The 26998-nt window shown below is 46.8% G+C and overlaps 1 protein-coding gene and 1 long non-coding RNA gene across 5 annotated transcripts in view; one reads left to right on the top strand and one right to left on the bottom strand.

Annotated features, from left to right (window-relative positions):
- Positions 1–4428, bottom strand: part of RILPL1 (Rab interacting lysosomal protein like 1) — a 48616-nt gene extending 44188 nt beyond the window's left edge. Inside the window, exon 1 of one of the 3 annotated variants that reach the window (XM_020970217.2) lies at positions 3359–4428. In XM_020970217.2, coding sequence (XP_020825876.1) covers positions 3359–3664 — 306 coding nt within the window. In that variant the 5' untranslated portion in view covers positions 3665–4428. The remainder of the gene's footprint in view (positions 1–3358) is intronic. The other 2 variants (XM_020970220.2, XM_020970218.2) reach the window with 2 other exon arrangements.
- Positions 4429–4455: 27 nt separating this feature from the next.
- On the top strand, positions 4456–26231 carry LOC110196819 (uncharacterized). Of its 2 annotated transcripts, XR_013486463.1 has the most exons (4): positions 4456–4877; positions 11782–15153; positions 16309–24545; positions 25025–26231. It is a non-coding gene; the product is annotated as an uncharacterized LOC110196819 (long non-coding RNA). The 2 variants fall into 2 exon arrangements; XR_013486462.1 differs by lacking the exon at positions 4456–4877 and having other exon boundaries at positions 7113–15153.
- The last annotated feature ends 767 nt before the right edge of the window (positions 26232–26998 follow it).

Below are 26998 nucleotides of genomic sequence, written 5' to 3'. Positions count from 1 at the left end.
TGCTTGTTGATTGTCAGGTTGGATTGCCTCCTTCTCCTCTCACCTTTCTTCTTTGGTTCATCCCGCTTTCCTTCCTCCTCCTCATCACCTGCTTCTTCCCTTTTAACCTCCCTCTAAGCCATCTCCCAAGCCTTGTTCTATATCTGTGATAGACAACCCAAACTCTCTTCCTTTCTTCCTTCCTCCAGCTCACTGGGAAGGGAGAGAGGGAGCTAGAGAGAGGGAGAAGAAATATTAGGAGATGCTGGGAAAGAATTAGAAAGAAAAGCAAGACCTTTGGTTGGCAAACTCTAATAGGCCTAACCCTGGTTCCGGCAGAGAAGGAAGGCTAAAAAGGAGAACAGCCAGATATCCCATGGGATAATGGAAGAGCATTAGCGTGGGGTCAGAATGCGTAGGACCCTAGGCTTAGTCGTGAAAGGGCCTGTTGAAGGCCAGAGTCCAATTCTCTATTTTACAGATGAGGGGTAACTGGGAATCAGAGGAGATAATGAACTGCCCTGGGTCACACAGATAAAAGAGAGCTGGTATTCTCACCCAGGTCTGCCAGCCTAGTGCTCTCTGCCCCCTTTGTACAGGCTCCCCCACCCTCAACTTCCTCCGGAAGACTTCTCTGACTAACTGGAGGAGAGGCAGGTAGAGGCCTACCACCAACTCAGTGACTAATCAGCCACACCTCGCTGGGCAAGTGATTTGATCTTCTCCCATCTCAGCCAGACCGATAGAGCACTGAGCTTGGAATCAGAAGGCCTCATCTTCAGGAGTTCAAATCCAGCCTCAGACCCTTTCTAGGTGTGTGATCCTGGGCAAGTCATCTAACCCTGTTTGTCTCAGTTTCCTCATCTGTCAAATGAGCAGGAGAAGGAAACGGCAACCCACTCCAGTATATCTGGAAGAACACTCCAAAGAGAACTCCAAATGGGGTCATGCAAAGTTGAACACAACTGAAATGACTGAACAACAACATTTCAGTAATCCCTTATGCAATTCTATTCAAAAACAGTTATTAAGCACAATGCTAAAGATACAAAAAGGAAAAAAAGGACTCAGTGAGGGAGCTTACTTTCTACCAGGGGAGGATAGATTCCACATGTGGCTAAGTATAACATAGATGGGGGCTAGGGACAAAGGAGAATTAAGACAGAGATGAAGGAAACTCTGGGGAGGGAGGGAACACTTGAAATTAAGGCCTCTGAAAGGCAGAGACAAGGAGGGGCGCCCTTGGAGGATGGTCTGCAAGAAGGCACAGGGCAGGAGAGACCACATATAAAGTCAGGTGAACACAGGCCAACATAAAGCCTTTCTCTGCACCCTGTGCTTAGCACACTGCCTGGCACAAATGCCTGTTGCCTGACGAATTAACTAGAAAGGCAGGTTTCAGCAAACTTGTGATTGGCCTCAGAGACCCAACTGAGAAGTCTGAGTTCTCATTATCTGAAAGGCAGCTGGTGGCCCCCTGGGGATTCTGGAGCAAGGGAGAAAAACTGTGGCATTTGGATTAGATGATCTCTATGGTCCCTTAGATGTCTGGGGCCTGTCATGGGGCCCCCAAACAGCATGTGACAGTCATGCCAGAAGATGGCCATCCCTGTCCCAAACAGTCTTCTCAGAGTTTCCACTGGATAACTTTTCAGTGATTCTCCACTTCAGCCCTGCTTCTACCTCGAGGGGTGACCTTGGTCACCTCAGTCAGTCTCTCTTTGGGATCCAGTTTCCTTCCTGGGAATAACAAGCCTGACTTGCCCGGGAGCAGAGCCACCAAGACACTTCACAGAGAGCAAGAGCCCTAAGGCTCTAAGGGAAGAGCCAGAGCTCTCTGATAAACCCCCCCCACAGGCAAGGAGAAAGAGCCAAGCAAAGAAACACATGACTGGCTCTGCTATGAAAACAGCTTTTAAAAATACTACAAGAAACCAGCCCATCAGATTTCACAAGAGCTGCTGACCCTCCTATTCAGATCAGCCAAGTATCCTTCCCAAAGTCACACAGCAAATATGAGGCAGGCTTGGTAACCCAAGTCCCCTGGAGCTCTTCTCCAAAAGGAGTTTCCTCTGATTCCCTCCCTGCTCCCCCAGGAATGGAACAGGGCTTAAAGGGCCTGTCTGAGGCACCACTGGCCTCAAGCCATGGCAGGAAACCACATGTCTCCCCACTTCCTTCTTCCCTGGCTCCCAGGCTGCACTCCTATCTCCGCAGGGGACTACCCTGGTCTGTCCGTCTCTGGTTCTGATCCACAAAACCCAGTGGGTTGGAGCAGGACACAGAGAGCAGGGGGGATATGGTAAGGCTTCCACAGATAACCTCTTCTTTCTCTCTACTTCATAAAGAGAAGGCAACTATCCCAACATATCAGCCTGGAGTCATAGGCTCCATCTCTCTCTGGCTACTCTTGGGTTGGGACAGAGAAAGGTCCTGGGGATGCAAGTCCTCTGAACTGGTCAGGAAGTTTGGGTTGGAGTTGAGAGATGGGAATGAGACAGAAGAATGGGTGGGCCTTGCCCCAGAGCCATGCCCTGGTGGAAATGCTGGACCCTATCTGGCTAGGGATCCCCCAAGAGTTTTTGTTTTAATTACATCATTGGGTTGCATGTGATAAACTCCACAGGAAAAATATGAGTTTTTCCCCTACTGCCTCATTCAGCTTCTCCTCTCCTCATTCCTCACTTTCCAACTTCTCCACTCCCCTGAGTTCTTTAGGTCTCTATCCCCAAAGCCACCTGACTCTCCAAACTGCTGACTCCCCTTTCTCCAAGCCCTCTTTCCTCTCCCTCCCTCCAGGCTCCCATGCCTTCTTTAAAAATAACAAGCACAGAGTTAGGAGACATGCCAGGGTCTGAAGAGATCATCTAATTCAAGGCCATTTGGAAGACAGGTAAACTGAGACCCAGAAAGGAGAAAGAACTCTTGCCCAAGGTCACTCATCAAATAAGTACAATTCGAACCTGGGTCTTCCTGACTCCAAGTCCAGCATTCCATCAAGTACAGATTATCTAATCTAACTCCTTGTTTCAGAAATGAGTAAACTGAGGCTCAGAAAGAGGAAAGGACTTGCCCAAGGTCACGGGGCTGTTAAGCGTGATTGGCATCCAAGGTCTCCCTGAATCCAGGTTCAGCATTCTACCTACTACTGACCACCTAGTGCAACTTCTGAACTTCGGGGAGGAAAAAGACTTGCCCAAGGTAATGGGGCCAGTGGGCTTCCTATTCCTGGCCACGTTTTTCTTCTCCACCTACTTCGTGCCTCGATTTCCCCCCAAGATTTCCTTCCCTCTCCCCAGCTCGCTCTCCTCCTCTCCGCTCGGCCTCCGCCTCCGCCCCGGGCGCCCCCACTCCTCCCTCCCTTCCCCTCCTGGGGCACCTTCTGATGCTTCCTCTCCTTCTCGATCCGGTCCATCCTCTCCAGGCGGAGCCGGTCCAGCTCCAGACGCAGCTCGTCCAGCTCGGGGCTGACGTGGTGTCGGCTCACCAGCACCTCGAGGATCTCCAGCACCCGCACCACCTTGGGCATGAGGCGCCCGATGGCCTCGCAGCCGTGCTGGTCAATGACCCGCTCGAATTCGTGGCCCACCAGCGAGGCGATGTCGTACACGTCCATCACGGTCAGCTCGGCCACGTTCTTCTCCAGCACGGACGCCGCCTCGGGGCCCCCGCCACCGTCCTCCATGGCTGGAGAGTCGGGGGATGTGGGCCGGGGCGGGGGGATCTGGGGCTAGCGGAGCCGGGGCCGGGGGCTCCCCCTCCCCTCCTCGGCGGCGCGCGCAGCCCACCCCCTCCCCCAGCCCTGAACTAGCCTAACTTGCAAACTTGCGGCCACTCCGCGGGGAGCGCCGCCCCTCGCGGTCCTCCCGGCCCCGGCCCCGGCCCGTAGGCTCCTCCGGCGGGGTCACCGGGGCATCCGAGGCCGGAGCCAGGCCCCGCGGTGGTAGCAGCAGCGGCAGGAAGAGGAGGAAAAGGAGGAGGAGGAGAACGATGGCTGGGGCTGCAGCAGAGGCAGCCCCCTCCGATGCGCTCCTTTTCCTTCCCTCCCTGTATCTCTCTCCCTTTCCCCTCCTCCCTCCTTCTCTGGGTCTCTCCCTCTCTCTCGCCCGGCTCCGCGGTTCCTATCACTGGAGGCTGTCACAAAGCTGGGAAGAGGAGGAGAAGGAGGAGGAGGAGGAGGAGGAGGGGAGGAGGAGGAGGGAGGGGTGCGTGCGTGCGCAGGCCTGCAGAGGCTCCCAAGTTGGGAATGCGTGCGGGCCGGAGTGGACGGGATAGCCGACCCGCGGTCAGGGCTGCCCTCGGAAACACTTCTGCGCGAGGGTCGCTCCAAACCAGCCCTCAGCCCACACCCCTTTCCCGAGAGGAGGGGCCGCAGCTGCTCCCGGGAACTTTGGAGGGGGGGTACGCGGGGAGGCGGCGGAGTGGACGCCTGGATGCAGGGGGGCGGAGAGGAAGGAGAGGGGCGCGGCCCGGGGGTGGGGCGGGGTGGTAGGGAGGATGGATGCTGCCCCTCGAGAGGGCGCGGGAGGCGGTGCTAGGGCCGGCAGCCCTAGCTTAGCCCGGCCCAGCCCTACCCTATTGGGGGCAGGGAGAGTCTTCCCCCCTAGAGAGAAGGCTAAAGAAGATGAATTCCCCACCCACTCTTTCCGGACCTTTCTTTCCCACTCCCTCCCCACGAAACAAACCAGAGCCCAGAAAGAAGCATGATTTCACCGGGCGCTTTAAATGTAGAAAGTGTCTGAAATCCACACCCCCGTCCCCTTACACATCCCGGGTTCCTCCAGATGCTGTATCCCACAGCTTCCTCCCCGCCCCCAAACAAGTTCTTACTGGGCGGCTCTCTGGCGCCGTCTCCGAAATGAGCTCACTGCACCTCGAGGGACCTCGACTCCTTATAAGTAAGGCACTGGGACAGGTGGGGGAGGAGCGCTTGCTTTGGGGATTCTGCGTTGGAGGAAGTCTCATTCTCTAGGAATCAAGCCCGTTCAACAGGAGGGAGTCCATTCTGTGACAGGCAGAGGGGCAGGATACACATAATAAGTTATGATCCCTGCCCTCATAGAGATGACAATCCGTAGGGAGGACATATACACAAATGCTCTAACTGTAATGTGATCGGTGCTGCGTAGGATTCTGGAAGAGTGAAGTTGGCTTTGGTATCAGGGCCCGGGTTCAGATTCAGCCACTCTGGCGCTTAATAATAGCTGATATTTGTATAGCGCCTACGATGTGTCAGGGCCTTTACTAATATCTCACTTAAGCCTCACAACAACTCTGGGAGGGAGGTGCTGTTATTATCCCCATTTTGCAGATGAGGAAACTGAGGCAAACGAGTTAAGTGATTCACCCAAGGTTACATAGCTAGTGTCTGAGTCTAGATTTGAACTCGGATCTTTCAAACTCCAGTCCCAGTTCTCTATTCCACTGTGCCACCTAGCTGCCCAGGCTGTATGACAACCTCCCTCCAATCACCTGAGTTCTTTGACCCTTACTTTACACACACACACACACACACACACACACACACTCTTCTACAAAGTATTTCTTAAGTTCCTGCTATGTGCAAAGTACCATGTCAGTTTCTCTGATACATAAAGCAGAAGAGTCCCTGTCCTCAAAGAGCTTATAGTCAGCTGGGGGCAGGGCACTAGGTTTTACAATTTGTAGTACACAAATTGACACAAAATACATTTACAATGAATACAAAGTAATGTGTGGAGAGCATTTATTGATACACTAAGGGAGTATTGGAAAGTCCTGATGTGGGAAGGAGGTGGTTCCTGAGTTGAGCCCTGAAGGAGCTGGAGATCCCCAGAGGTGAAAGTGAGGAGGGGGCTGAGCATTCCAGGCATCTGCTCAGCTATTCTCTATATGTCGTCTCCCCCCGTTAATAAGGTGATGCAGTGGACAGAGCACTGGCCCGGGTCAAGAAGACTTGAGTTCAAATCCAGACTCAGGTACTAGCTATGGGACCCTGGGCAAATCACTTAATCTCCACCTGCCTGGGTTTCCTCATCTGTAAAATGGGGATAATACTGCCTTCCAAGGTTGTTGTCAGGATGAAAGGAGATAATATTTGTAGAACATGTCAGAGTGGGTGAAGCCCACCCCTCCAAATCCCTCAAGTCCAAGCTGACTTGAAATTAGAAAGGTCTTATTAGCAGGGAAATCAGACACTAGTGCTGAGGCCTCCAGCACAAAGTATAAAGGAGCCCACCGCCCAGGAGAGGCAGGGGCAATTTATGCTTGAAAACAACAAAGGAGAGGTTCGGGGAGAGGGGAGGGCAAAGGATGGGTAGTCTTTCCCAGGAATAGGTGGGAGAAGCAGGATGTTTTGCAGGAACATTGACTGAAAGGCTGGGGGAGTGTGGGGGGGTGGAGCACAACTCAGCAAGGTCAGCTAGTGAACACCAGCAAAGGCATCTGGGAGTGAGTGAGACTTTGGCTCACTGCAGCCTCCTTTCGGCCAACAGGCTTACTCTGTGTCCACTGGACCTGCCTGGCAAGGTAACTCATAGAAAACAGACATGTTAATCTCAGGGGAACTCTCACAAGGTCTTTGCAAGCTTTAATGTGCTATGTAAATGGGAGTTATGATTAGTAATTAGTATTTGGATTTAAGTGCTGCTCATGTTATCTCATTTGATCCAGCTATAAAGTGAGTCTCTTGGTGACAGGGACTGCTCTTGTTTTTCTGTTCATATCCTCAGTGCTTGGTAAAGTGCTTGGCACAAAGTAAACTCTTTATAAATTCTTTTTCATTCATTCCTTCATAGTAGGTGCTTTATACATTTTGATTGATTCATTGGTTCGTTGCTTGAATCACAATCTCATGAAGCTGGTAGACGTAGTGGGACTTTCATTTTATCGGTTAAAAAAGGAAGACCAGGGGCAGCTACATGGCACAGTGGATAGAGCACTGGCCCTGAAGTCAGGAGGACCTGAGTTCAAATCCAGCCTCAGACACTTGATACTTACTAGCTGTGTGACCTTGCGCAAGTCACTTAACCCCATTGCCTAGCAAAAAAACCAAAATAAAACAAAAAGGAAGACTAGAGTTGTGCTTGCCTGGGGCTAAATAGCTAGGTAGTAACAGGACTGGACCCCTAGTTTAAGAGACTAGAAAAGATTAGTATAGCTTGTGTGTGTGTGTGTGTGTGTGTGTGTTGGAAGAGGACCAAAATGACATCACTATGTTGGGGTCAAGGTACTGCTCACATCAGTGTGAACTGGGAAGGCTCTACCACAGGTCAGGCAGAAATAGTCCATGTGAACATTTAGAGCGTAGATGTCTCTCCATTTCCACATCGCATGTTTCTTTTGAGCTACCGAAATTCTGCTTTGCTCATGGAGCACGCCATCTTTGATGTGGGCATGCCATGCTGGGTGGTCTTCTGCCAGTGTCTCCCATATCTAACAATCGATTCCAAAGTTCTTCGGAGAGACCTTGAGAGTGTCCTGATCCCTCCCTTTCTGGCAGGTGTCTTTTGCCTCTGCAGACATCATTCAGGGGATGGTATAAGTTCACTTCTCACATTTCTGCTTCTCCACAGGTGACTTGCAAAGGATTGTCCCAGATCATGTTATGACGGTGTCATCAGGACTTTTCCATCCAGACTTTCTTTGGGGAAGGGTTTCTTTTGAAGGGGCTCTGGGCTGAGGGTTCAGGATCAGGGCAGTGGCCTACACATCACAACCAATGTGCATCTGGTGTCATTGAGGTCCTAGAGGTGCCTCTAAGGGAAGGCAGCGGAAAGAACAGAGCCAGCTGTGTTGTATAAAACCGTGCCACTTCAGAGCTATCAGAAAATACCCAGGCCCAATGACTTCCACCTGACCCCTGGCTATTTATCATCCAGTAAACAGTTCTGATGTGGTTAAGTCTCCCTTGTCTCCCATGGGCCCTAGGTGGTGCTGTGGTGAAAGTATGGGACTTAAGAGTCAAGAATACCTGAATCCTTACTAGCTGTATGACCCTGAGCAAGTCATTTAACTGCCTCAGTTTCCTTGTTAGTTTTAATAATACCTGTTTGACAGGTTTGTTTGTTATGAGAATCAAATGAGATCACATAAAGTACTTTGCAAACTGTAAAGTGTTAGACAAATGACATTATTATATGTCATTCACTTCCAGCAGCAAATTTACTATATGAAAGGTACTGTGCTGAGGGCTGGGGATACAAAAAGGGAAAAAAGCAGTCCCTGCCTTCAAGGAGCTGACAGTCTAATGAGAGAGAGAATATGTAAATAACTAGGTACATAGGAGATGGGGTCGTGGAGGGTGGAAGGAGAGGGGAAGATAAGGCAGCAGCATCTGGGAAGCACCAGGAAAGGCTCCTGTAGGACGTTTGAACTGAGTCTTGAAGGAAGCCAGGAAAATAAGTGTCAGATTGAGAAGGGAGAGCATTCCAGGCATGGGAGACAGTCGGTGCAAAAGCACAGAGAAGCGTCAGGTTCTAGGAACAGCGAGGGGCCAGGGTAGCAGGATCTGGAGGTGTATGAGGACCGGAATGGTAAGAAGGGGCAATGTCAGGGAGAGATTTAAACGCCAGAGGATTTATGTTTGATCCTGGAGATAGCAGAGGGCCTCTGGAGCTCACTGAGCAAGGGGAGTGCTGTGGTGAGACCTATATTTTAGAAAAATCACCTTAGCGGCTGAGGATGGTTCAGAGCCGAGCACCTTGTAATTTGAACCTGAGCACTGGTCAGCTGGTCCAGCAGGTTCACAGGCCAGGTCTGGGGTGTGGGGGGAGCAATGAGGAGCCATGGTTTAATGGAAAGTGGAATGAGCAAGATCCAGGTTCAAATCCCACTTCAGACACTTGCTGGCTGTGTGATCCTGGGCCAGTCTCTCAACCTCTCTGGGCCTCATTTCCTAATCTATAAAAAAAGGAGATTGGACTCTGTATTTTAAGGTCCCTTCCACCTCTAAATCTCTAAGCCTATGATTCCAATAGACTGTAAGTTCTCTGAGGGTGCAGACTTTCATTTTTTCACCTTTTTATCACCAGTGTCTTAGATAGTACCTAGTGCATGAATGAATGAATGAATGAATGAAAATGCATTTATTAAGTACCTAGTGCATACTAGGCACCAAAAATGCAAATGTAAAAGTGAAAAGATTCCTTACATTTTAGTAGGGGGAAATGATACATATTGGGGAGTAGTGGCCAATGACTCCCCAGTTTGGTGTAGGTAGTTGTGGGAGGGTGAGTAGAGCCAGAGGCCACGGTCATCCTTTTTCAGTAGAATAAGAGGGGGGGAGGGGCATGGAGAGGCACTCAGCAGGACAGGTGATAGGACCTGATTTCTTATGGCTGGATGGGATATGAAGCATGGGGTCTGGAGCAAGGTAGATTGTAGAATTAGATCATTCAAGAGCATTTATTAAGAACCTACTTTGTGCTAGGAACTGTGCGAAGCATTGGGGTTACAAATACATGCTTCCTAGGAAGTCCTGCCCTTGAGAAGCTTGTTTTCAAATGAAGGAAGAAAACACATAGAGGCCTATTGGAACGTTGGGGTAGAGAAGATGGTTGATTGGGAAGGGCACGGGGACCTTGGCTCCAGCAAGGCAGGACAATGGTTGCCCTACCATTCTATATATGGAAAGTCAGGGGAGTTTGGACTCAGTTACACATCAGGACAGCTCAGCCTCAGGATAGAGAGGCAGAGAGCGTGCAGTTTCAGGTAGGGGAAATGGGGCAGAATCGGGATACCTGATGAGATGCCCCCAAAATCTCTGGTTTCCTGTGGTTGTTGTTAAGTCGTTCAGTTGTGTCCAACTCTTCATGACCCTGTGGACCATAGCATCGGTAATTTTTTTTTTTTTATGATAGGGAATGAGAATGTGTCAGTACTATTGATGGGGTTTTCTTGGCAAAGATGCAGGAGTGGTTTGCCATTTCCTTCTCCAGTTTTTTCCCTGCTGTGGTTAGGAAGAGCTAAATAGTAAGCATTTAATAAATACGTATTCAGTAAGCGAATCAATACTGTCACAGCCTGGGCCAGTCTCTTACCCTCTTGGGGCCTCCGTTTCATCATCTATAAAATAAGGGATTGGACACAATTTATCCTAAGGTCACAGCTGTAATTATAACATGCCAGGCCTGGCCTAGGGTGGCGGCAATGGACCTGGGGAGGAGACACATAGGAGTCCTGAGAAATGACAATTAGTGGCTGACTGGATATGGGAGAAGAAGAGGGGATGGCTTATTAGAGGATCATAGAGCCAGAGCTAGAAGAGACCTTAAAGATCATTTAATCGAGTGACTTCATTTGACAGATGGGGAAATTGAGGCCCAGGAGAGGTGAAATGATTTGCCCAGCATCACTCTGCTAGGATGTGTGATAACCAGGAGAATGGTGGCACCATTAACAAAGGCTGGGAAGTTGAAGAGGCTTAGGCTGGCAGGGGGATTGTTTGCCTCGGGGTCTGTTGTGTCCGAGATAATGGTAGAATATTCATAAATGTCCAGCAGGACATTCAGGAGTAATCTGAACCCATCCTTCATCCTAGCTTTCTGTCCATCCGCACCGTCCTTGTACTATACACTCCAGCCAAACTAGATTCTTTCTTAGATTCACTCCCCCCTGCCCTCCCCAACACACACACAGATACACAGACACACACACATACACACAGACACACACACCCAACAGGTGGCATTCTGACTCATTGTTTCTACTCTTCCTAGGTCTGGAATGTCCTCTTGCGCCCACTTTCTTCCTCTCCTTTTAATTCCTGCCCACCTTTGAAGCCCAATCCAAAGTGGCCTGTCACCCTCCCACTCCAGGAAGCCTGTGCTGACCCTGAGGCAATAATGACCTTCCCCCCCACTTCCCGGACCTCACCTGGGGCTCTGCTTTTTTGTACCAGAAACTCCATTATTTTCTACTGGGGCTGTTGTGTTTGTTCGAGTCCTGTTCCCCAAATGGAAGGACCATAAGCTCGATGGAGGCCGGGATAGTCCCAGCATGACAGGACCAGAGACTGAGAGCTGGAGGCACCTCAGAGTCCACCAGGTCTAACTCCTTTGCTTTGTAGATGAGGAAACTGAGGCTCAGAGAGGCACAGTGATTTTTCCCAGGGTTACCGAGCCTGGGTGTTTCAAATGCAGGACTAGAACCCAGATCTTCCTGACTCCAAGTCCAGAGCTCTTATCCACTATACCATGTGGCCTCCTCTATGCTTTGTGTCTTTCCTCTCTTGCCTCCCAAGGTGACCCACATACATTCTGCGCTTCATAAAAGTTAACTAGTTGTCCCCGTGGATAATGTTTTCTCGGCATACATACCGGAGTGGTTTGCCATTCCTTCTCCAGCTCATTTTACAGATGAGGAAACTGAGGCAAACAGAGTTAATTGCCTGGGCCAGGGTCACACAGCTAGCAAGTGTCTGAGGCCAGATTTGAACTCAGGTCTGCCTGACTCTAGCTCCAGTGGTCTATCCGCTACACCATCTAGCTGTCTGGAGTCAGGAAGATGTGAGTTCAAATTCCATCTTAGACACTAGGTATGTGAACCTGGGCAAGTCAATTCTCCTGTGTCTGCCTCAGTTTCCTCATCTGTAAAATCTGGATAATAATAATAATACCTCCCTCCCATAGTTGTTGTGAGGATAAGGATGATATATTTGTAAAATGCTTTGAAAAACCTGAAGATTTTATTTAAATATGAAGTTATGTTTATTTTTCCAGACCTCTGATTTCATAGGATCATTAATTTATAGATGGCAGAGGCCTGCAAGGCGGTTTATTCCAATGTCTTTGTTTTCATTTTTGTTTCATTTTGTTTTTAAAGACAGGATCGCCCCATCTCACCCAGGCTGGAATGAAGGCAGGGGCTTCTAAGGGCCTGATGCCATATGGGTCAGCTTGAGACCTTTGAGGGCAGCTAGGTGGCGCAGTGGATAGAGTACCGGCCCTGGAGTCAGGAGGACCTGAGTTCAAATGCGGCCTCAGACACTTGACACTTACTAGCTGTGTGACCCTGGGCAAGTCACTTAACCCCATTGCCAAGAAAGAGAGAAAGAAAGAAAGAAAGAAAGAAAGAAAGAAAGAAAGAAAGAAAGAAAGAAAGAAAGAAAGAAAGAAAGAAAGAAAGAACGAACTTTGACTGTTCTCTTTCTGACCTGGGCTCAATCCTTGGTCCTCCACCTCCCACACCTTCCTGAGGGCACACTGTATTTGTACGTGTGTGTGCAGACATGTGATTGGCTTAGCCCACTGCAGCCCAGAACCCCTGAAGCCAAGCAGCCCACCAGCCTCGACCTCCCAAAGCAACAGAGATGGCAGGTGTATACCACCAAACCTGTCCAGCCCCTTCATTGAAAAGCTGAAGCAATGAAGACCAGGGCCTGCTTCGGGTCACATGGGTTGCAAATGGGAGGGGCAGGATGTGATCAGTTTAGGGAATGAACTCCCATCAATGCAGAACAATGCCTTCTCTGCACTTTTGGTCTGGATGAGTTTTCTAGGACGGACTCACGTGGCCCGGATATGTCAGGGGTAGGATTTGAACCTAGGTCTCCCTGCCTCTGAGATGGCCTCTCTTTCTAGCCCACCACCTGCCTCTCAAGCTATGCATTATCATCGTTATGATTACTTTTGTATTTTCATTAGCAAAATGGTCGTGTCAACAAGGACCTACTAGGCTCTAGGTACTGAAGGTATGAAGAAAATCCAAAAGCCAGTCACTGTGCACACTTTAATATGGGATACAACGTGAAAATGATGCACAGACAAGCTATAGACAGGATAAATCGAGATAATCAACAGAGAGAAGGCATTAAGGGGGATCAGGAAAAGCTTTATTTTTTAAAGAAGATAATGCAAATGGATGAGATATCAGAGGGATAGAAGATAAAGAATTAAGGATTCAGGAATTATGGATTAATTAAAGATTGGGGATGTGCCCAGCTAAGGGTTTGGTGGAAAAAGAGGATAAGGAAAGAATGAAGGAAAAAAAAAACATTATTTAGGGGTAGCTAGGTGGCACAGTGGATAGAGTACTAGCCCTGGAGTCGGGACGACCTGAGTTCAAATCTAGCCTCAGACACTTGACACTTACTAGCTGTGTGACCCTGGGCAAATCAGTTAACCCCAATGCCTAGCAAAAATTAAAAAAAAACCCTGTTGTTTAGGGTTTACTATATGCCAAGAAGCTAGTTGGCTTAGTGGATAGGAGGCTGGGCCTAGAGTCAGGAAGACCTGAGTTCAAATTCAGCCTCAGACACATACTAGCCATGTGATCCTGGAAAAGTCACTTAACCTCTGTTTCCTTTAATCTGCTGGAGAAGGAAATGGCAGACCTCTCCAGGATCTTTGCAAGAAAACCCCGTGGACAGAATTGGCCTGCTATGGTGCGCAAGGTCACAAAGAATTGGACGTGACTGAACAACAGTGTATGTCAAGCATTGCACTGGGTTCTGGGGATGCACATAGGAAAAGCCAGTCAGTCCCTGATCTCAAGATACTGCTTCTGTAAATGGAGAGACAACATAGAAAAGTGTAGCTTAGAGAGGATGGAAAAGCCTGGAAGTCCCACTAGTATACTGGCAGGTCAAATAATGGTGCCAGGGATCTGGAGGGCATATCGTCAGGGCGGAGAGTGAGGCCTGGGGGTCGTCAGGATGCTGTAAGGCCTGCTGGTCTTCCGTCTTACCAGAAGGCTTGTAACTGGTGACTTCCCAGCTCGTCCAAGCCCCATGAGCAGCCATGTCGCTCTGCCCACTGGGCAGTTGGGGGAAGGAAAAGGAGGAAGAATAAATGTTCCTTTTGTTAAGGCAAGTCGGGCTGAAAGCTGTGATTGTGAATAATAGAGAAGTCCCCATTTCCTGAAAGACAAGACCACAGGTCCTGAAAAGCCACATGTGGCCCCAGAAAGGCCACTGTCCGTTTTCAGTGGTATACCTATCTGTTTGTGCCTGCTTCCCCCCTCGTGTACGTGTCACACAAGGCCCAGAGATCTCACTTTCTATGGCTGGTTTTACTTCTTGTTTTTGTTTTCTGTCTTTTAATTTCCATTTTTAAAAAATGATCTGTTTTATGTGGTCAAAGACCTGTGATTTCATTGGTGTGGTACTCAGAATTGTCTGATTTAGAATTGGAAGGGATCTGGGGCCATATAGTACAGCCCATACGTGAAGAGAATCCCCATTCCAACGACCTAGACAAGGGGGTAGCCAGCCTCCTGTTGGAAACCTCTACTGAGGCCTGGCGCGGTGTCTGACCCATAGTAGGCCCTAAATAAATGCTTATTGGATTGTCCATGAACATAATGGAATATGAGTTCACTGAGAAACACTGATGTTTAAGGCATATGATATAATAGACAGGGAGCCAGTCCCCACATCAAGAAATCCTGGGTCCAAGTCCTGTCTCTGCAGCATATTAATTGTGTGACCTTGAGTGAGTCCCTTACCCTCTCAATGACCTAGGCAACTCTCTGCAAGTATAAGTGGCAGAGCAGGTGGTAATCTGCATTGGTAGGTGGAGTTTCCTTACTAGGAGTCCCCTATACCAGTGAAATCATAGGTCTGGCATGAAAAAAAAGAAAAGAAATGATTAATGTGAAGAATTCAGAGAAACATAGCAAGATTTACACGAACTGATACAAAATGAAGGAAAGGAAACAAGGAATACCAAATATGCAATGACTATGTGAATGGAAAGAACAAAATAAACACAACTGAACACACTGTTCAATTGTGACCAAGATTGTCCCTGAAGAAGAGATGAGAAAATGTACCTCCCTTCATTAGAGAAGTGGGGGACTACATGTATGGAATATTGCATACACTGTCAGACCCAGTTGATGTGTTAGTTTGCTGAACTGCTTTTGGTTTTGTTTTGTTTTGTTACGAGGAATGACTTGTTGGGTAGAAGAAGGGGATGAGATTCAGAACAATAAATATCAATAGCAATTTTTAAAAATTCTTGTTGAATTGGTATAGATCATGATTTGTTGTCTTACTAGATGGTCTTCAAGATTTGCTGTCTCCCAGATCCCAACTGTGCGCCCTCCGCCATGGCTAACCTGGTGATGAACTTCTTCCGGTTTACCTTAACTGGTCCTTCGGTCCATGGCCATGCAGTACCCTGAACCTTTCTGGCTTTGCAAGACTTGTCAAATGTTTCCCACCCGATGGCAATGTCCCTGTGAAGCAGCTTGGTATGATCAGTCAGTCAAGAAACATTTAGTGGAATTTAGAGTCCAGGGATTTGTGTTCGAATCCTTGGATCTGCTGTTTACTATGTATGGGACAAGTTGCTGGACTTGTGCAACCTCTTCAGCTTCCTCTTCTCTAAAATGAGGGATTGACCGTGTGATCTTGAAATTCCCTTCTACCTCCAACATTTACACAGACCTTAGGAACCCAGAGTTATCAGAAAGATAGTGGAGCATCAGAATATTAGACCACATTGGGAATGCTACATAGGGTCAGATAATAGCTGACTTTTATACAAGATTTTCTAGTTTACCCACCCCAACAACAACCTTTTGAGGCAGGTAATGAATAAAGTGAATGCATTCATAAATGATAAAGCATTTATTAAACACTTTTTAATCTCTCTTGACAGAGAGAGAAGTCCCAGCTATGTATCTTACAAAGGTACTGATTCTTAGAGTCCAGCAGACCCCTAAAGGATTCTACAAAGAGAGAAAAAGACTTCTAGAAACTGGGAGCTATAAGATACCCAGAGCTAATGGTGCCACACATGTTTTGTGCCCATGTTCCTCATTATAATTTTACTGTAAGCTTGAGCACTGTTCCCAGGAACCTTTTGTGTGCAAGGGGAGAGTGTGTTATAGTTAGAAGGGAATGTTTTTGTAACTGCTGTTCTTACTGTATCTTTTCTAAAGACTTATTGAAGTCACTGGCTGATAATGGGAAGCACACCAGTGGGGGCTCATGAGTAGCAGTACTGGAAAGCCATAATCTCTCACAATTGTCCCTAGACCCCCTAAGGGGAAAGTAGTCTTCCATCCTCTGGGGACCCCAACCTGCTACCATGGCCCCAGAGGGAATGCTACAAACAAAATGAAAAATAGTCCCTACCCTCTTCCCCTCTTGGAACTTACATTTTACGCTGGGGCACAGGATAGGGAGTAGAGAAAAGGGAATGTAACATTTACATAGATAAGAAAGAGTAATATAATTTGAGGAGGGAAAAGAGGACAGGAATATTAAAAAAGAAACTCAGAGGAGTAGGAATGTCTTCCTAAGGCGACTCTTGAATTAACTTAAGGATTCTAAGAGGCAGGTGTGAGGACAAAAATACATTTCCACACTTACCATTGAGTCTTTTCTTTTGCCCCTGATAGCGACTTGGGAGTGATGAACCTCCCCCACTGAAACAAGAAGATGGAACGTTATTGGTCAGCTTCTCTCAATTTCACCAAGCCATAATTAGAATGGCCATGTCTTTATGGCTGATGAGGATAAAGCCCAAAGAGGAAAGGTAATGTGCCCAAAGTCACAAGCTAGTAAAGAAGCCTTAAATAGACCTTGCTTATAAATTGTCTAGGGAGATTTTGGCCATTTTCACAGAATCACAGAATTTTAGAGTTGGAAAGGACCTCAGACGCCATCTGATCTAACCCATCCTTGAAAAGAGTCCCCACTATAACTTACTAACAAATGGTTGTCTGGCCACCACCTGCAGACCCAGTCAGCATAGTCCATTTTATTTTTGGATAGCTCCTGTCATTGGGAAGTCTTTCCTGAAATAGAGCTTACCTTTGTCACTTTAAATTTCTACTCATCACTTCTGGTTCTGCCCCATGGGGCCAAACACAACAAGGCTCTTTCTTCCCCCATGACCTAGTACAAGGCAGATTAACCCAGTCTCCTAGCTAGCTCTTCCAATTCCTTTTCATTCCATTCCATTAAAAAAAAAAATCATCTATGAAATGCCTACTATGTGCCAGGTGTTCTGCTAGATTCTAGACAAAAGCAGACAAAAATAAAGCAGGCTCTACCTTCAAAGAGCTTACATTCTATGGTAATTGGAAGGATACAGTGTAGAAACACGTAAATATAATGCTGTTGCAAAAGTTATCCCGCTTTAAGCCTAAGGGTAATATAATGGCCCCTAAACTCCATGTTTTTATTGTTGTTTGGTTGTTTTCAGCTGTGTCTGCTTCTTCATGACTGTAATTGGGGTTTTCTTGGCAAAGATATTGGATTGATTTGCCATTTCCTTCTCCAGCACATTTTACAGGAAACTGAGGCAAACAGAGTGAAGTAACTTGCCTAGGGACACACAGCTAGTAAGTATCTGAGGCTGGATTTGAACTTGGGTATTCCTGCCTCCAGGCTTGGCATTCTATCCACTGCACCACCTAGCTTTCCCAAACTCCAGATGGTTCCCTCCTTTTTGGCTTTACTGCGTTTATTTTAGATAAAAAGTTATAAGTTCAAACACAATCACTCCAAGCCCCCTCTCAGGGAAAATTCCTAATGTTTAGGCACAGTTTAGGCTCTTTGCCTAACCTTATATTTATGTCTCTAGTTAACCCCCTGGCCACTTGTTGGTTGAGACAAAATTTATTTTACTAGAAACATTTGGGTAATGAAACATCAGATTATATTATAGTGTCTGTGGATAGACAAGCTGTGGGAGGGGAAATTGGAAGAAAGGCAGACTTCTTATGAGCTTCCTCAGCCCAGGTCCTCTGCTCTGAGTTGCCTGTAGTTGCCAGCCTCCCTGATATCTTTTTAGCCACAGCTCAGTCCTATTTTTACTCCTCAAGGGTATACTGAACACTTACTGTCACTCTGTGATTCCAAAAACCCAAAGCTTTTACACAGGACTCGGAGGGAGCAATGAAATCTCTCAGCCATTTGAAACAGATGTCCTACCTAGCATAATTTCATTTCATCAAACGGCTTTGAAAGACTCTCCACACTTGGTCTAAGGAGTATGAGTGAGATCAGTGGACTGGGCCTCTTGTCACTTACATGAAGTGGGGTGGGGGAGACCAAATTACACAAGCTACCTGCAATATATTGTCCTTGACTCTCTGTCCTTGGTTGTGAACTTGACAATTGTTCAGGAAATAGGTTTGTAGGGTCTAGGCAGTGAAATGCCACCAAGTAGAGAATCAAAAATACATTTAATAATAAGAATGAATAAGATCATAGATTTAAAGACCTTAGATGTTGATGTGTCCAATCCTCTTGTTTTACAGATGAGGAAACTGAGGCCCAGAAAGGTTAAGTGAATTGCCTAGGGGCATACAGAGGCTGAGATGAAAGCTGAACATAGGTCTTCCTGACTTCAGAGCCAGTGCTCTATCCACTACACCACACTGCTTCTCAAGAGAATGGTCTTGGAAAGGGAAGGTACCTTTGAAATTATTTCATAGCAGGGAAGAATAATATAAGATTTAAAGCTGGAAAGGACGTCAAAGATTTTCAAATCCAACCCCTTCATTGTACAGATAAAGATTCTGAGGCCCAGAGAGGCAGTGGCTTGCCCATGATTATACAAGTTATGTTAGAGCTAGGGCTCTTGCTCAAGGCCTCTGAGTCCAAATGCAGGTTTCTCTCCTCTGCGCCCCATGGAAGGTCATGCTGATCACAAGCAGTGGAGCAGGAATGTGCATACCTGGTCACCAGACTGATCACCCCAGAGGAATTCCCTCAAATGACGGTGTGTCTGGATCCCAAGAGCACCATGTGCCCTGAGGAGCTATTTTTTCAAGGGTATGGATGGGCCATTTGGGGGTCTCTGCATTTTCTCATTCAACTCCCTTGGCCACCAAAGAGGAGAGTCATGATGACGGGGCAGTGTCTGTAACCAGGAACAAGAACCGGTGTTTCAATGGAAAGAGGGCAGGATCTAGAGGCAGAAGGCCCAAATTCAGCTGTTGATTTTGCTATTTAAGTGGGCAGGCTTCTTCAACTCTAGATCTCAGTTTCCTCATCTATAAAATGAGGGATTTGGACTAGATCATTTTTGAGGTTCCTTCAAGTTTTAAATCCTACAAACCAGAGCGAGCTCACTATTCCAATCCTCTGACTTGGGTCTCCTTAGACACCTTGTTATAATCAAATGAGCCATCTGGACCGGGTGGGGAGATGAAAGATTCTGTAACTCTACAGACACTTAGTAAGCGCCTGCTGTGTGCCAACTACTGGGGATACAATAGCAAAAGGAAAAATCCCTGCCCTAGGGAGTAACCATTGCGGATACACTTTCCTGAACCCCTAGCTTTCCAGCTCCCCTTAATGTGTTATCTTCCCAAGTAGACAATAAGTTCCTTGATAGTAGAGAGAGTCTTGTTTTCTTCTACTTACACCCCCAGTACTCAGCCTAGCATCTGGCACAGAGTCAGCATTTACTGCATCCTCTAACTATCCATCTACGTAGTCATCCAACTACCTGTCTGTTTCTCTATCTCTATTTCTACCAACTATCTATCTACCTATTTGCCCATCTACTTATCTTTCTCTCTTTCTAGCAAGTATCCATCTACCTATCTATTGGTCTATCTATCCAACTGCCTATACCCATCTATCTGTCCACCTATCTGCCTATCTATCTATCTATCTATCCATCTATCTACCTATCTATCCGTTCATCCAACTATTTACCTACTTACCCACCTACTATCTATCTGTCTGTCTGTCTATCTATCTCTATTTCTATCAACTATCCACCTACCTATTTGCCTACCTATTTATCTATGTATCCATCCATCCATCCATCTACTTATCTAGTGACTCTCTCTTGCTCTCCTTTTCTCTCTCTCACTAGATCACATGATCCTGTGTGAATGTGATAGAGTTGTAGGCGTAAGAAGAGGTAGGAAAGAGAACTGAGTCTAGTGAAACACTTTAATTTAATTTTCTCTTCCAAAAGATTAGTGTTAGCATGGTTTAGTTGAGAGTGTGCTAGACTTGGAATCAGGAAGACATGAGTTCAAATGTGGCCTCTGATACTGACTAGTTAACTATGTGACCCTTGAAAATTCAACTAACCTCTCTTTGACACAGGCATCTCCCTTGGACTTACCTATCAATTAGTCAATCACAAGTACTTATTAAATGTTTAGTATGTTCCAGGCACTGGGCTGAGTGCTGGGGCTACAAGAAATGATGATGATGATGATGATTCTGATGATGATGATAACTGTCATTTATCTAGTGCTTTAGGGATAGGTAGGTGTTGCAGTGGATAGAGCCCCAGTCCTGGAGTCAGGAAAGCTTGAGTTCAAATACAACCTCAAGCACTTACTAGCTGTGTGACCCCGGGCAAATCACTTAACACTGTTTGCCTCAGTTTTCTCATCTGTAAAATAAGCTGGAGAAAGAAACGGCAAACAACTCCAGTATCTTCGCCAAGAAAACCCCAAATGGGGTCATGAAGAATTGGACACAACTAAAAATAACTAAACAACTATAGTGCTTTAAGATTTGAAAAGTGGTTTCCCTTCCCCCCCTCTGGGGGGGCAGCTAGGTGGCACAGCGGATAGAGTACCGCCCTGAAGTCGGGAGGACCTGAGTTCAAATCCGGCCTCAGACACATAATACTTACTAGCTATGTGACCCTGGGTAAGTCACTTAACCCCATTGCCTAGCCAAAAAAAAAAAGTGCTATACAAATATTATCTTACCATCACAGCAACCCTGGGAGGTAAGTGCTATTATTATCCCTGTTTTACAGATGGGGAAACTGAGACAGACAGTGGTTAAGTGATTTGCCCAGGTTGCAGAGCTAGTAAGCGTCTGAAGCTGGATTTGAACTCCAGTCTTCCTGACTTCAGGTCCACTGCACCCACCTGCACTCCCTACATGAAATGAGCTTACTTTATAATGGGAGAGATGCAACTAGTACATTTCTAATAAGTCATAGAGAGGTTGTAGTTCTGCTTCAGTGGTGAAAGTTCCCAAAGCTGATGTGAAATGGGAAAAAGATGAATTTTTCTTGAAGGGTCAACTAATTTAGGTTTTATTAGACTTTTTGGAATACATAAATGCCCAAGGTGAAGATCGATATCCTTCCTTTTCTATCCTTCAGGATTCATGGTCACACCTTAACATTTCCCAGCCACAAATGTTCTTAGACACAGGTGGTTTCTCTGAAGGTTTCTTGGAGTATGATTATTTCCCAGGAGTTCAAAACACTTTTAAAAAAGTACTGTTTAATCTCCATAGATTGCCTATGCCCTGGGAGATATGTGGGGGCTAGGTAGAAATTCTGTCACCTCAGGCAAAAACAGTTCATAGCATCATAAGTGTAGGGCTGAAAAGTACTTCAGAAGGTATCTAGTTCAACCCCCTCATTTCTATAGGCACTGGGGATCTTAAGAGTTCAGTGGATCCTAGTTGGTTCCTAATATTACTGGTTTCACCTGGTTGAGTCCCAGGCATACATATAGATTTCCCTTCAGAGAGTGTTGTATTTGGACTCAGAGGCCTCAAATCCCAGTTCTTGGACTTGCTACCTATGTAACTTAACCTCTCTGGGCCTCAGTTTCCTAGACTATAAAATGAAGGGGTTGGACTTGACTGTCCTTAAGATCCCTTCTGTCTCTGAAACTATGAAACCTGTGAAAAAGGTTAATGCCGAAGTCCAAGCAATAGGCTGACTTGTCCAGGTGTGTAACTCTGTAGGAATGAGTGAGCTAGTGCTCAGGGTGTTGGCTTTATCCTAACAGCTTCTGGCATTCTAAAGATATCAGCTAGGTGGTACTATGCATAGAGTGCTGGGCCTGGAGTCAGAAAGACCTGAGTTCAAATCCAACCTCAGACCCTTGTTAGCTGTATGATGTCACCAGGTCAAGTCACTTAACCTCTGTTTGCCTCAGTTTGCTCAACTGTAAAGTGGGGATAATCATAGAGTTACTTTCCAGGGTTGTTGTAAGGTTCAAATAAGATAATACTTATAAAGCACTTAGCATAGTGCCTTGCACAAAGCAGGCATTATATAAATGTTTATTGCTCTTCTCCCCTTGACTTACTTTGGGGTTAAAATAAGAGATGTGCTTGGGAATTCATGACACGTCTGGTGCTTGTGCTCTGAAAGGTTAATTTGTCTTGGAAACACTCTGACAGGTTCTGGAATGTGATTAAGTCTGAAAATAACCTCTGCTCTTGCCACTTCTCCCTGTTGGCTAATCCCAACGTTGCTCTACTGTTTATTTAGCAGCTAAGCAACAGATGGATGAAACTGTTCACATTAATTTTACAAGTCGTGAGAAGGACTCAGCTCACACTTCCATAGGGTTTCCAGTTTTCAGAGCCCTTTCTTCCCAATCAGGGAGATCAGGGGTGGGAGGCTTATGACCTCTATTTTGCAGATGGAAAGACTGAGGCTGAGTGACTGGCCCATAGTCACATAGCTAGTAAATGTCAGGGGTGAGATTCTAACTGAGGGCCCTTGATTCCAGATCTGGAACACCTTCTACTACCCTATGCTGCTGCTCAAGTTACTATGTCTTTAGTATTTCAGTGGACATCTTATGATGCTTCATTAGGGCATGGAGATGTCTTGGGGTCAGGCTTCATTTGATTTGTTGTTTATTCAGTTTGGGTTTTTTTCGGTCACGTCCAACTCTTTGTGATCCATTTGGGATTTTCTTGGCAAAGATACTAGAGTGATTTGCCATTTCCTTCTCCAGTTCTTTTTACAGATGAGGAAACTGAGGCAAACAGGGTGAAGTGACTTGCCCAGGGTCACCCAGCTAGGAAGTGTCTGAGGGCAGATTTGAACTCAGGAAGATGAGCCTGACTCCAGCACTGGCCCTGTATGCACTATGGCGCCCCGTAGCGGCCCCTCAATTGAGTAACAAGCTTAAAAAACGACTCTAGTGAAAAAAGCTCTCGGGGTTCCTCCTGAGCTCTGCTCAGCTGTCATCTAAGGACCATTTTAGCTAGGCCTGGAGACGGTTAGCCACCAGGTGATGAGATTCATGGGCCACAGAACCTCACCGGATCCCATCTTATGAAGGTGGAGAGGGTTGGTCGTCTGTTCCTCTATCTATGTCAGGGGAGAGAATATCTCCACTGATGGACAGAGTTAGCAGATAGAGTGATGGGCCTGGAGTCAGGAAGGCTTGAGTTTAAATTCAGCCTCAGACATGTATTAGCTGTGTGACCCTGGACAAGTCACTTACCCTCTGAAGGTCTTAGCCTTGTCACCTGTATAATGGGAAATAATAATAGTCTGTAGCTCACAGGGCTGTTGTGAGAATCAAAGGAGACACTATTTGCCTGGCACACAGAAGGCACTTAATAAATGCTTGTTCCTTTCTTACCCCACTGGGTAGTTGTGAGGATAAAACGAGGTAACATACATAAAGTGTTCTGTAAGCCTCAAATGAGTGGATCATTGTTAGCTGCTTTTTCCCAAAGAACTCAAAGTACTTTTGTGATGCTGTTTAATCCTAGTAACTTTTCTCATCCACTAATACCTTTCCTCCCCTAAGACATATATGCGGGAAAGTTATTCTTAGCATAATATGAATATTACAAATAGGAGGCAGCTTGTACCAGGGAAGGGAAGAGGAAGTAAGCATTTATATAGTCTCTACTATGTGCCAGGCACTGTGCTAAGCACTTTTACAAATATGATTTGATCCCCCAAACCACCCTGGAATGTAGATGCTATTACTGTCCAGTTTTTTTACAGTTGGGGAAACTGAGGCAGACAGCAGTTAAGTGACTTGCCTAGGGTCACGTAGCTTACTTAGTAAGTGTCTGAGTGTAATTTGAACCCAGACGCCAGGTCCAACGCTCTGTGCACTGGAGCGCCACCTAGTGGCCAGACAAGTCAAATCGCCACTCCCACCTCGAGCACCACTTCTTTGGGACCTGGTCGAAGAAAGAACAGGATGCTGTACTCAAGACAGCAGTACTCACCTCTAGACCACCGGTTCCGCTTTAGCCTAGCCCCCAGAATCATGAGTCGGGGGAAGCAACGTCTGTGGAGAAGGGACCAGCCATCCCCATCAACTGCCAACCAACCACCCCCAAAATGGCAGGCAAGCCAGCCTCGATGAAGCAACAGGTCGCTCGGAGGGAGAGACAGGGGACAGCATGGGTCAGGGTCACCACCTCCCTTCAGACCCTGATGAGATGAGCTCAGGCCTGTGAAGCCAGGAGTCTTTGGAGCAGCAGTGCCCTCCAGCCTAGCCCCTGCAGCTGTCATTGCAAGGGGAAATCACGGTGGAGAAGGAGAAATCACTCCTGTATCACCACCAACACTGACTGCTGACCATTTGGCACCAATGGGCAAATAAGCCCAAGAACCCTAAGGGTGGCAGCATCCCGTAGTATCAACCTCCAATAGAAACTGAGGCTGCTAAACTCTACCTGGGGATCCATATTGACTTAGAAAACCACCTGTTAGCATCATCTTTGTTGTATTGCATTCTTATGCATTTTGTTGAATATTTCGAAATACATTTGAATCTGGTGGTAGGTTTTGTTTCCAAACCAGTTCACACGCCCATTAACCTTTAAAACGGAGTGATCACTGTCATCTGCTCTCTCTTCTTTCCACCCGCAGATCATGTCAAGACTCTTCAAGTCTACTCCTGAAGGTGTGAGGGTAAGAGAACTAGTGCCTCCCCCCCCCCCCGGAGAAATTCTGTTGAATCACGAGTGCATGGTAATAAAGCTCAGCTGGGTGAGTTAGGGCCCCTCCCTGCCTTTCCCCCTGTTTTCCTTCTCTGAATATAGAAGATTGAACCACAAACCTAAAATGGCCTCAAATGTCAGCTCCATTACTGTGTGACTTTGGCCTGGTCTCTTCACCTTTCTGGACTTCAGTTTCCTTCGCTGTAAAATTCGGGTGTTGGATTAGAACGAACAGTCTTCAAGCTGCCTTCCTGCCCTGCATCTATTGATTCCACAAACCTAGGCCAGGACAGCACAATCTATGGGAGGCCCTGCCAACCTGGAAGGGCAGCCATGGGCCTGCCAATGGACTGACTATGTGTCACCTGGGTCCCAACCTGGCTAAGTTCCTTGAGGCTCATTGCTATATTTGGCCCTTAGGAGATGATTTTTTTTTAATCTTTGCCACAGAAAACTCATCAAAATGATCCGACTAAGGTCCAGAGGAGTTTCCTAGGAGCCTAGATTTGGAGCTAGAAGAGGACCTCAGTGATCATTGAGTCTACAGATGAGGAAACCGAGGCCCAGAGGTCAAGGACTTGCGCAGGGACACACAGCTGGTCTGTGGTGGGATTTGAATTTAGGGCTTCCTGACTCCAAACAAGCCTTGTAGCCACATTGCCTCTCAGTTTTGATTTTCATGGGCGGATGGGTCCTTGCCCTGACAGAATCATGGGTCACTGAGTAGTGAAAATATTTTAGTTTTAGGGTTTTGTTTTGGTTTTTTTGGCTAGGCAATGGGGTTAAGTGACTTGCCCTGAGTCACACAGCTAGTATTAAGTGTCTGAGGCTGGATTTGAACTCAGGTCGCCCTGACTCCAAGGCCAGAGCTCTATTCACTGCACTGCCTAGCTGCCCCTAGTATTGAAAATGTTGGTGGGGATTGCTGTGTTCCATCAGTGTGTTCTATTTGTAAAGGCATATAGCACAGTGCCTGGCATGTTGGTTCAGTTGGTGTTCAGTTGTGTCCGACTCTTCATGACCCCATTTTGGGTTTTCTTGGCAAAGATACTGGAGTGGTTTGCCATTTCCTTTTCCAGCCCATTTTCCAGATGAGGTACATAGTAGGCGATCTGTAAATGCTTATTCCCTTCTCTTCCCCCCTCTCCTGTGTGTATGCTCAGTTACCCACACAACATTAGGCCAACGTCCCCAATAGCACACTCAGTTCTGGAACGCATCCAGTCCCCCACCATTGCAGCTAGCTGCTGTCTAACCAGTACAACTACATTTGCCAAATGTTATAGATAAAAAGCAGAATTTGAATCTAGTTCCTTCATAATCCTAATCCAATACTCTCTCCCCTATGCTATACTTCGAAAAGTAGCCACAGTCACATTTTTTCAGTGTAAATATGTATAGTAGAGAAATAGTGCTAGGTTTGGAATCTGAGGTCCTGGGTTTGAGTACCCACTTTACCTTTCCTTGTCATTCTTAATTTTCAGGGTTTCCCTCTGAGCGTGTCCAGTTTTTCCCGTCTCCATGTTGTTTGTACATAGGTGTTTGCAGGTTGTCTCTCCTCTCCCATTTCAGGACCCTTTGAGACCAGGGACTGTTTTTTGCCTTTCGTTGTATACCCAGCACTTAGTAGGTGCTTAATAAATGCTTATTGACTTGACCCGACTCACGTTATTTAAACCATTCTGGTCCTGAGTTTCTCATCTAGAAAATAAAGTGGTTGGATGAGGTGGTGTGGAAGGTTCCTTCCAGCTCCAGAGCCTCAGGTTGGGTGATCTGCACAGTTTATATAAGCTCCAGCAGCAATGTTTCCCACAATGGAGATGGTTCAACCGGTCTATGATACCTACTATGTGTCAAGTGCCTTGCTATGCAATGAAGATGCAAAGAAAGGCAAAAAAAGCCAAAAACTATCCCTGCCCTCAGTGAGGTTACATCCTAACAAGGGAAGACAACACTGAAGAGGGTCAGGGTCAGGGAGGAGTGTTGGGGACAGGGAGATCACAGGAACGGTGATGGGAGCCAGAGAACAAGTGTTTGACAGGTCCTTTCCAAGAATGACTGCAATGTTATTTCTGCTTTCAGACCTGGAGTGGAAGGGGTGTGAAGGAAGGAGTTAAGCGGGCATGGGTGCAGCTGCTGAGGATAAAGAGGGCAGGGAAGGAACATGGCAGGTCTGGGTCTGGGCAGGATAACCTTGAGGGTAGGAAGTGTGTTTTTGCAGAGTGAGAGAGACACAGAAAGACAGAGGCAAAGAGACAGAGAGACAGAGACAAAAAGATAGATACAGACACACACACACACACACAAAGAGAAAGAGAGAGAGATTTGATGAGAGTATTTACAAAGGGTCTGGTACTGCACTCAGCCCTTGGGATACAAGTAGAAGCACGTTAGATAATTACTGCCCTCAGGGGGATTTCATTC

The sequence above is a fragment of the Phascolarctos cinereus genome, unplaced genomic scaffold, assembly GCF_003287225.1.
Source record: "Phascolarctos cinereus isolate Bilbo 61053 unplaced genomic scaffold, phaCin_HiC Scaffold_4;HRSCAF=312, whole genome shotgun sequence".
Lineage (NCBI taxonomy): Eukaryota > Metazoa > Chordata > Mammalia > Diprotodontia > Phascolarctidae > Phascolarctos > Phascolarctos cinereus.
Note: the sequence above shows the minus strand (reverse complement) of the source record. Positions and strands in the feature narration are given on the sequence as shown.